General features: G+C 51.5%; 2 protein-coding genes across 2 annotated transcripts; both read right to left on the reverse strand.

Moving 5' to 3' along the window:
* Window positions 1-43: 43 nt before the first annotated feature.
* Window positions 44-4,653, reverse strand: BCR38DRAFT_373598 (ankyrin repeat-containing domain protein). Its single transcript, XM_040857313.1, has 7 exons — window positions 4,560-4,653; window positions 4,022-4,312; window positions 3,787-3,972; window positions 3,707-3,731; window positions 3,369-3,654; window positions 3,037-3,311; window positions 44-2,976 (listed from the first exon to the last, which is right to left on the reverse strand). The coding sequence occupies exons 1-7, from the start codon at window positions 4,618-4,620 to the stop codon at window positions 126-128; spliced, it is 3,975 nt and encodes a 1,324-aa protein (XP_040713701.1). The 5' UTR covers window positions 4,621-4,653; the 3' UTR covers window positions 44-125.
* Window positions 4,654-4,656: 3 nt separating this feature from the next.
* Window positions 4,657-5,296, reverse strand: BCR38DRAFT_328743 (uncharacterized protein; the record flags this gene model as incomplete). The annotated part of the gene is made up of 2 exons (XM_040854841.1): window positions 4,657-5,130; window positions 5,177-5,296. Coding segments are annotated over 2 exons (594 nt in total), but the record flags the coding sequence as incomplete, so codon positions are not given.
* Window positions 5,297-10,408: the final 5,112 nt, after the last annotated feature.

The raw sequence follows: 10,408 nt of genomic DNA on the forward strand, positions 1-10,408 counted from the left end.
CTTTACGAAGGTACGGAAGTTTGATTCATGATATGAAATCAATGTAGGCTTGTATATTTTCTCTTGTGTTTACTGTCGATCGTAGATTTGATTTGTCTAAGAAAAGTGAAAGCCAAAAAATAACCCTAATGTTCCTTGTGTCGAAACATTTGACGCAGTCTCTTGGCTGAAAACTTCGCTGCGCCATCTCTGCCGAAACCGTCATATCCATCACTATCATCATCAGACCCGCTGACGCTGATAGATTCATGCTTGAAATCATCATGAACATTAGGTTCATCACTGTCAATTTCATCATCATCGTCGTCTTCCTCCTTGATCTCCTCAGATTTGCTGTCCCATTGCACCGCCCTCCCAGCATCACTACCATCGTCATCTTCCTCCCACTCCATTTCTTCCTCTTCGACAGCACCGATATCCTTCAAAAGCCGAATGATTGTTTGCTTATTGAAGAATGACGCAATATCGAGTGCTGTAGGTCCATCTGGTGTCCTTGCGTTTACGCTGACTCCTCTGTTCAGCAGCTGCTGCAAGATCGGCACATCCCCAACATAGGCGGCCAGATGGAGCACTGTAAATCCTGTTTTTGTTACCAAGCCAATGTCAGCACCGAAATCAAGAAGGAGTACCACCAGCTCAAGATTAGCGTTCTGCACGGCCCAAAATAAAGGCGACCATCCCCAGTGATCCGTCGCATCCAGTTCCGCTCCCTTTGCTAAGAGCAGTCGTGCTAGACCCTCTCCGTTGGCCCCTCCAGTCTTCCCAGCCCAGTGCAATGCTCTTCGGCCGTGGTAATCTGCTGCGTTGACATCCGCACCGCTGTTGACTAGCCTTGTGACAATCGATGGGAACCAATTCTTTGCCGCGAGGAGCATTGCGGTCCACCCATGAATCCTCAGGTCAAGGTCGGCACCATGTTCAATTATCATCTTAACGATGCCTTCGTAGCCATCTTCTGCTGCGGTGTGAAGTGGCGTACGTCCATTCCTCTGGCGTTTGTTCACATCTGCCCCTTTGTCCAGAAGTAGCCTGAACAGTTCCTCCAGACAAAGCCACGCTGCTAATCCTAGGGCCGTTGAACCCCCTATGGCGTCTTCAGCATCGATATCAGCTCCAGCTTCCAAAAGCGAGTTAACCCGCTCAGGGTACCCAAAGTTGACAGCCATTCTTAGACCTTTGACAACAGAGCTGCCGACAGATTTCTTCTCTGCCAGTTCCTCCAATATGTCCCGTTGATTGACATGATCAAGTTGCGCGACTACTCGTTCGAAAATTTGCTGCCCGTTCTCGATCTTGGGTATAAGCATGCTCACAAGGCCATAATGTTGTTTTACAGCTGCGGAAACTAGTGGTGTCCAGCCATCTTCATCCTCTTCGTTTGGATTGGCCCCGTTCTTCAATAAAACCTGTGCCATATCTGAGTGCCCAGTCAATGCCGCTGCATGGAGCGCAGTCATGCCGTATATGTCCTTGAGATCAACCCTAGCCCTAAGCTGAATGAGTACCTCTAAAGCCTCTGCTTGGCCTTCCAGGGCGCTCCAATGAAGTGGGGTACGACCCTCGTTATTCTGGGCGTTGATGTTGGCCCCATTCTCCACAAGCATTCTTGTAATTGCGCTGTAGGAAATTGACCAGTGCAGCGGAGTGTTGTCATATTTATCCTTTGAATTGACGTTGACCCCTCGTTGAATAAACAGACGTACGGTTGATTCGTGTCCTTCGGGCACTGTCCAGTGCAATGCTGGGCTCCCTTCTTCGTCCTGCCATTCCATATCCACTCCTTCGTCCAACAGCATTTGGATGGCATCATTGCTGCCGGCCTCTGATGCCAAGTGCAGCGCCTTCTTGCGGGACCTTTGTCTGGCCTCCTCCCGATAGGCCTGTGTGACGTCTTCTCGGTCGGTCAGGTCGTTGCAATCAAGCAACAACTTGGCCACGTCGTTATGTCTTCCAATAATAGCCCAGTGCAACGCTGTCCAGTTTTCGTCATCTTCTGCCAAGTCGTCGGCTTTGTTTTTCAGGAGTAGCCGCACTACAGCCTCGTGGCCATACTTGCCCGCCAGGATCAGAGCTGTCTCTCTTCTTCTGTTGTGAGTATCGACGTTTGCCCCTTTCTCAAGCAGGAGAGCTACACTTGAGACATTGCCATTCTGCGCAGCGAGGTGTAGCGCCGTCGCTCCGTGGCTGTTCTGCTGGTTGATATCCATTTCTTTGTCCTCTTCCCAGAGGAGGTTTAGAACTTTGTCCAAACCCCAATACGCTGCGGCATGCAGTGGCTCATGTTGTCTGGGAAAGCAGTCGTACCACACACTCGTCCGAATTTGAGGTATGTACAGTACCTGCACGGAACAAGACAGCTTCCCCTTATCCTTGAGAAAATCGAGTACGGTGTCTAGTTCCTCGTCTAATTGGGCTGCCAACACGTGAGAGCCCCAATGGCGGGAAGCGTAGTCAAGGAAGCGGAATTCGTTCAATCTCGCCTCCAAACCATCTGCTCCGACGCAAGGTCCGTTGGCAAAGTCGTTCGAAGATAGGTATGTGAGGCAGGTTGTGGCAAGATCACGTTCCGGGTATGGAAGGAGCTGCTCAGGGTGTTTTTCTAAGTACTCCTGCAAGGTGCAATGAACTAGTCCTGTGCTGCCTGTGCGTTCATCAACCAAAATCAGGCCCTCGGAGACGCTAAGCAGAATCTCCGTATCGGTGCAACCCATCGGGTCTAACTCGGTATCTCCAGGCTCAACACTCAATGCATGGAGTAGCTCTTCCACCTCAAGTGTTCTTTTCGCGCAAAATATGTAAGAAAGGGCTTTTCTTGCCAGGGCTGGCCCATCCTCATTTTTTCGATTCGCGATTCGCTCAATCGTGGTACGATAGCACTCGTCCAAACTTGTTGAAAGGGTGTTCATAGACTGCCGGACCTTCTTGGGGGTGAGTTGTTTGCACAGGTGGCCCATCTGAAGAACTGCCAGCAAGAACCTGGGAATGAAGTCAACTTTGAAGCGCGTGTTACATTCAAAGTGTGGCTTTGTGGCTTACATGCCGTTCGCTCTCTCAACCACCGTCCTTATTACATCCTGTCTGAGTTGTTTATCTCGCTTGACGTGAGATCGCATTTTATGCTCGGCTTCAATCATGTTTTCTAAACATACTTCGATGTCTGATCCATTAGCAGCAATTTCGAGTCGACACAATTTATCAAAGCTGTCATTGAGGTCAATATATGGGCGAGAAGTGATGAACAGACGAGCAAATGGCTCCAATTCGCTAGCCATACGAAGGAATCTGCTTCTCGTCTTTTCTTGGCATTCGTCCTGGTCATCTCAGTTAGCCAAGCCCACCATCTCGTAAGGAAGGTTCATAGAAAATACCAAGGCGTCGATGAAGATATAAATCCTATTGAATCGTTCTGACATGGTTTTGATGAGTGACAGGCGATCATTGTTTTTGGGGTGAGTCCTTCTGGTGGTGAAAGATTCCCAGAAGGTCTTGACCTCCTCAGGTATGAGCCTGCACTGTTCAGCAAGCTGGCGAACGATGCTAGATAGTAATACTTCGTCGGAATTCATTGCTGAAGTTTTGTAGTCACAATATAGGCATACGATTGCGGCGTTGAGTTTCTCCACCTTGGCTTCTGTGTAGGCAACAGCAGCAGCCCTAGGTGAATGTCAGTCCATGACTTGTTTGCAAGTTTATGAGTGACTAATACGTCATGACAGTCTTTCCTGCCCCAGCTGCGTACACAAGTAAGCATTCTTCTTACGCAAATTCGGAAGAGCGGATACATACGGATTCCAGGACACCAGAGAGTAAAGGTGTCCTCCCCATTCAGCCATCGCTGAAAGGTGACCCCCTGCAACAGCCATTGTCCTGTACCTTCCTGATATTTCGCATGCACATCACGCTGCTTGTCATGGAAATTAAACTCCCCCAAGAACTGCAATATGTTGTGGCGCTCAGCCGCAGATTCTTCATCTACTCCTCGCGTTAGGCCCAATATCCAGGGTATTACAAGCATCCTTACTCTCGAGATATTGCTCGATACGTCTTGTACCAGCCATAACGGTATTGATACTACCGTCCATACGTTGCGCGATAGTCTGGGTTTTTCGAGTATCGGCCATAACCGAGCTAATGTTAGTGTCCATACGCTTTGTAATCGCTCGGTCGTTCTTCATGTTATCCTTGATTTGATGAACGCCAAGGAGTGTTGCGTTGTTGATAACTCCTTGAACTAGTTTGACCATTTTTTGGAAACGTTCGTGAGCTTCTTTGAGTTCTGTGTCCTCGCCAGCGAGACTTTGGAAAGCTTTGACTGATATACCTGTTAGTTAAAGGGTGGGTAAGTTCCACTTTACATGAAATTGGGAAGTCAATTATCCAAGACCGAGTATTGAAAGGGTCGGTGAGTTGGGACTGGACGTGACTAACAAAGAAAATTGGCTGCAAACAGCACGATATGAAATGGAAAACAACAAAGGGTTTGCTTTTTCGACAAACACACACATCGACGAACCCACAGAAACTCATGCAGGGTTCCGCAGAAGAAAACGTATTATTACCGAGTCGCCTTTTTTTGATGTATTTGGTACAAATTCCAACGAAACATAATGCCGATGTCATGGCCTTTGTTACAGCAACTTCCAGCCCTGGTATAGGCCGGACATTGCCGTCTGCATGGTTAAACAGTTCTGCTATTGGTAATAGCGCCAACCTGTCCTCCCAATTGTACTTCTCCATCTCAGGGGTTTCATAGTAGAAGGTGGGCGTGTTGGCCAGGAACCATGAGTACAGGTAGTCTTCCAGACGCACTTGCGGAAAGACTTTCGACACAATGTTCCAGTGATGTTGAAAATGGAATTGCTTCTTCTTTAGAATGTCCTTAGCTGGTTTAGGAAGAAGGTCCTGAAATTCCAGCAGCCAATAGTACGGCGTAGTCGCCTCGAAGTCCGCCAGTAGTGAGGGTAATGTGGTTTCCCACGGTTCCAGGGCGGTCGTCGTGTCGAGTGCTATGTTGGCAGCGAGTATGCCATGGAAAGGGGAATCGTGGGGAGGTTTACTCAATATAACCACGGAGACCGTGTATAGGCTACAGAGAGCCTTAGTGGGAACTTTGAGAATGACTTTCCCTTCCTGCCTGCTTGTCAGATCAGACGCCAATTATCAACGGGGCGATTACTGTCAGTTTTCGCGCCGTGACCACGCCGATGCCGCAACCGCGTATTTTCAGCGGATTGATCCCTCTTAGGACAACCCCTCGATCCTCGGCCCGCCTTCGCAGCTCCCTATAGTCTCCCATTGGAATTGATAAGAGATAATACAAGCTATACGGAAGATGCACGTGTTGCATACTCTCTTCGACGTATTACATCATCTGCTTGCTGTTCACTAAATCAATATGGCGGGGAAGAACCTGACCCCGCCAGTCGTTGGGGCGCCGAGCGAGGTTTCATATTTTCTCTTCGTATATTAATAATAATTACCATGGTCGACAAGTTGATCCCAGGTCGCTGTGAATTTCCAATAAGCAACTCCAAAGAAACAATTTATATTTACCGTATTAGCTTGAAATGGCTATGAAAAGTTGGAAATACTTGTTGGACCTTCAAGGCTACTACACCAAGACCGCCAAGTCAAAGAGAAAAGTATATGGCCGCAAACCGTACGATTATGGGCCAATATGACCTCTACCCAACGAACCGCACAAGTCCTGGATGTGGGACAAGCAACAGTCATTTCTGTCTATATAAGGCCCCTATGGCCGCCATTTACTTCTCTCAAGACTCTCCAGAGATCATGGCACTTTCAATACAAGACCATTTGCCCACAATCCAATAATACTTAACCATGTTAAATTATTTGAATAAATTATGAAATCCTTAGTACAGACCTAGCTATATTAGCTTCTTGTGATACAAGAAAACCATGAACAGCTTATGTTTGCCGTATTGCTTACTATAGTCCTTAAAAGTAGAATCTGCAGGGTTTCTGATAACATCTAGATCATACAGTTCGTACACGTTGTTCAGGAAGCTAAAACATATCCTTGATATCTGTTATGGAGTCTTGGCAACTGATTTTCCTTGCAATCCAACATGAACATCATAATTTCATGCTATGACTTGTTGTGGTCAATACAGACAAGAGGGTTGTATTGGTAATGATGAGTATTAGTCCTAGAGGCTGCAGCTACAGAAGGGCTACGTATTGGCAATTGGCCCAAGCGCTGCACCCAGGACACAGCCGGTGTGTCTGGGGCACGCAAAATTATTTTTTTATTATTAAATACGCCGTAGGCTCGAAGCCCCCGGTACCTCTACTAGTACTCCCGTATGTCAAACCGTGCCCTAATGGCTGGACTAAATACATACGCTGCGTCGTCGGTTCGCCCTATTGGCGACTGCGTTGCGTTCACTACAATACTACGTTGGTTCTCAACCTACCAACAAAGTCCCCCCTGAGAAGATCGATGCTATCTGGGCCTTGAAGCTGTCCGATCCGTCCCTAGCAGCCACCTTACAATAGTCCCACTAACTACTGGTTCTCCTGTTGCCGTTGCGAGGTCTCTGCGAGAGTATAGTGGCCATGGTGCGATAGCGGCCCGTAATCGTTCCCTCGGTCCTTCCAACAGCCCGCAAAAGAGGATTACGTGCTCTGCCGTCTCAGGGGCGTCGCCACAGCGGCATAGCGGCGAGTACACGCCAAAAGCCCCTGTCTTGAATAAGAAGGCTGCTAGTCCTATTTTTCCGTCCTGATCTGGCACAGCGTAGACGCTTCCAGTCGGTTCAGGCCGAAATACTTGCCCCCTTTCGGTATCTGCATCGAAGGGCCCTCCGGTTCCTCAGCGATGGCGCGTCGCTGGCGATCGTGATGCTCTGCTCCGGTGAGCCATCTCTTCCTCCAGTGGCCGAGGAGGGCAGCCGGGACCTCCTTTTACTCACTCATCCACTAGGAGCCCCGGGCCTCCTTCTCCATAGTGTACCCTGCCGGTCGGAGTAGCTGCGACGCCTGCTTCCTCTTCGCCGGTCTATCCTGCCGGAGTATATGTGACGCTTTAGCGCTCGCGCTGCAAAGCAGATTTCTCTTCCCGCTAAGCCGTAGCCGTTCTTCAAACTTAGCAGCCCGGGCACTAAGATAGAGGTCTAGTGGCGGGATTGCTGCTTCTGCTTCCAGGTGGCGAACTGGCGTCGCTTTGTGGGCGCCACAGACTACCCGGAGGCACTCGTTCTGTATCCCCATCAGGCTCTTAGCTGGCCCTGCCGGTTCCTCACTTATAGTATGCCACGCAGTCGCCCCGAAGGCGATCGCGCTACGGATAACCACCGTATATAACAGCCTCGCCCGTATAAGATCGCAGCCCCACGACATATTGACTAGCTTTGTCAGGGCTAGCTTTTGAGTTGCCATTTTTGTTTTAACACGCTCAACATGGGCGTGCCACGTCAGTTTGCGGTCGAACCAGACTCCTAGGAACCTCGCTGAGACTACCGGCGACACTGTGGCGTCCCCAAGGCGAATACTTTGCGGCAAGGGCTCTCGGGCCCTAGTAAAGTGCATTAGCTCACTCTTGTCAGGAGCGAACTCCATCCCGTGCCTCACTGCCCACCGCTGACACGTAGCCCATGCGCTCTCCAACCGGCGGCAGGTTCGTGTCGTCCGCGAACCCGACTACTAAAAGTAGTGGGTGCTGCTCCGATAGCTCCTCGTACAGCGTTGAAATGTATAATATAAACAGTATCGGGGATAGCGGTGACCCCTGGGGGACGCCAGCTCGTAGGGGGATTGGCTCTGACTCCTTGCCATCGAACCGGAGGCGTACCGTCCTATCCTCCACGAAGCTGCGTACCCACTCCTGAACCCACTCCGGGTAGCCTTTCCGGGCTAATATGGAAATCAGCCGTCTGTAATTGACCGTATCGAATGCCCCTTGATGTCTAGCTGTAGCAGCGAGGCGATGCCCCCGCGTCTCCACGCCGTATAGACCACGTCCTCAACTATACGTATTGCCAGTTCGGTGGACCTCCCAGCGCGGTTACCCATTTGGCCGTTTGGTAGTAGGCCGGCCGCCTCAGCTACTTTGGTGATACGCCGGCTCATCGCCGTCTCTATTACCTTCCCTACCGTGCTAAGCAGGGCAATGGGGCGCCAGCCGCCAGGGGTCTGCTTCTGAGCTGTCGTTTTATTAGGCTTAAGGATAACAACCACCCTCGCTGAGCGGAAGCGCTCCGGGTAGTACCCCAGCTTAAAGCTAGCTGTTGCCAGATCCGCTAGGATCTCCCATAGGGGTTCACCGCAGGCCTTTAGCAGGCCAGTGGGGATCAGGTCGTCGCCGGGAGCCTTCCAAGCAGCCGTTCCTTTGATGATAGACTCGATATCCATTGTGTTCACCTCCCTAGGGACGTTCAGCTCTGGTCTCGTCTGTAATAGACCGCGATCGAGGTCCGATAGATCTATACACGGGTCTGGGAACAACCTCTCAGCTAGTAATTTTGCCTTCTCATCATGTGTACGTGCCGTAAGCGTGTCGCCGGCGTCCCTCCGGAGATCTGGAAAGCCGTGGGCCTCAGGGGGGGCCCAGCTCCGTAGCCTAGCCCACCTCTGCAGTGCCCATAGGCTTTTGTGATCCTTCGCCGTCCCCTTGAGCTTCTCATGCCAGCTACGCGTCTGCACTTCGCTGATTTCGAGCCGTTGTTTTTGGCCGGCTCTTGTATATTCGTCCCAGTTGGTCTGCGACCTTGCCTGGAGGTAGTCCCGCCGTCGTCTCTTCGTCTCAGTGCAAGCCTTGCTAACCTGCGGGCACCACCACGGGACCCCAGCGCCTCGGCCAACGGTGCGTCTCGGGACCGCCACGTCGGCGATCTCTTGGAGGTTCCGGATAACCCAGTCAACAGCCTGGTCCAACTCCGTTATCGTCTCAACCGGCAAATAATTCATAAATCTCTGGCTTGATTCGGCTACGATGAGCCACTTATCCGCCATCGCCCAGTTCCACCCTTCGACACTGCGGCGGCCCTCCTTGACTGCTTCCCCGTTGGATATTACCCTAATCACTTGCGCTCTGTGGTCTGAGCCCTCTAGGCCCGGGTCCCCATCGTAATCAATCCTAGCCCCTTTCGTCACCCAGGCTAGGTCGATAGTTGAGTCTCGTTGTTTGTGCCTTTGCCGTGTGATTTCCCCGAACGGCGTAACGAGCTCTAATCGCCAGCGTCGCGCAAACTCCACTACGTTGTCGCTGCCCCGTGACGACCGTCCGTGGACGTCCCACAGCGGGTGATGTGTATTGAAGTCCCCTACGAGGACCTGTGTCCCCTCCGGCGCCCCATTAGGGAGGTCTTGGAGCGGGCTGACCCAGCGACTCCCGGTCTGGTTTGGTGAATAGATAGACCAGATTGTAAGGGCGTCCGGGCCTGCCCCGAACGTAATACTGCTCCAGTCCATCCCGGTACGGGGTCGCAACGTAGCCACGTCGTATCGTTTATGGACGTATAGCGCAGCTCTGCCGCTGCTGTACACTACTTCGTACCTGGACGACTTCGGGCAATAAATCGCCTTCGTCCGCCGGTTGATCCATGGCTCTTGAACCGCTATTATATCATAGTCACCCCCCTTATCCAGCGCTAGGGTTGCGTTCGCCTTTGAATCTGCGATATTCCAGTAGAGAATAGAGACTACCATTAAGCTGTCGATGGTATATCTTCGTTCGTACGTCCCTTAGTGAGGAAGCTACGCATTGCTGACGCAGACCGTTCGGTTCGTTCCTGCTCCACTCGCGATCCGCCCAGGGGGCGGCCCCGGGGTCGTACAACTGTAAACCCGTCGCTGGTCAATTAGCTAGGTGGTGTGAGCCTGCCCTCACTAGATAACCCGTCCGAGTAGCTGCGGACCTCAAATTGTCGGGGGCGGTGAGCGTACGCCTCGCGTACGCGTAGCCGCTGCTGTTCTGCCGTAGGGCAGTCCCTGTCCCACGCCGTGTGCTTCCCTTTGCAGTTCACACAACGTTTTTTGCCGCTAGGTGCCTTCTCGGGGCAGTTTTTTTTCACCCCCTGGGTGTGCCGTTGCAGCGCAGACGCCGCAACGCGCCGTCTTCTTGCAGTGTTTCGCGATATGGCCGTATTTGTAGCACTGGTAGCACTGCCGAACCCGAAGATTGCCGTCGTACGGCTCGCAATCGAATATCTGGGCCTCCCAAATAAGCCCTTCGGAGCATAGTTCCATCGCCGCCTCCACGCTATCCACGTGTAGTATCAGGGCCGCATACGGTGCTTGCGGCGCCCGGGGGAGGTTTCTTTTAGCCTTAGAGAGGTGCTTTGTATTGTCCCGCTTCAGGTCTTTAAGTAGCTGGCTCTCGTCGTGGACCTCTCGCAGCCGTTTCGCAGGCAGCCCCTTCGCGATCACTGCAACTTCTCTGCGG

Source organism: Pseudomassariella vexata, assembly GCF_002105095.1.
Source record: "Pseudomassariella vexata strain CBS 129021 chromosome Unknown BCR38scaffold_10, whole genome shotgun sequence".
NCBI lineage: Eukaryota > Fungi > Ascomycota > Sordariomycetes > Amphisphaeriales > Pseudomassariaceae > Pseudomassariella > Pseudomassariella vexata.

Excerpts from the sequence above, each read along its gene's own strand:
- BCR38DRAFT_373598 (XM_040857313.1), bottom strand. The coding sequence starts at position 4,620 with ATGACATCGGCATTATGTTTCGTTGGAATTTGTACCAAATACATCAAA. Across the intron at positions 4,313-4,559 it reads CATCAAAAAAAGGCGACTCG|TCAAAGCTTTCCAAAGTCTC; the intron begins GTAATAATACGT and ends CAGGTATATCAG. Across the intron at positions 3,732-3,786 it reads TCTCTGGTGTCCTGGAATCC|CTGGGGCAGGAAAGACTGTC; the intron begins GTATGTATCCGC and ends TTGTGTACGCAG.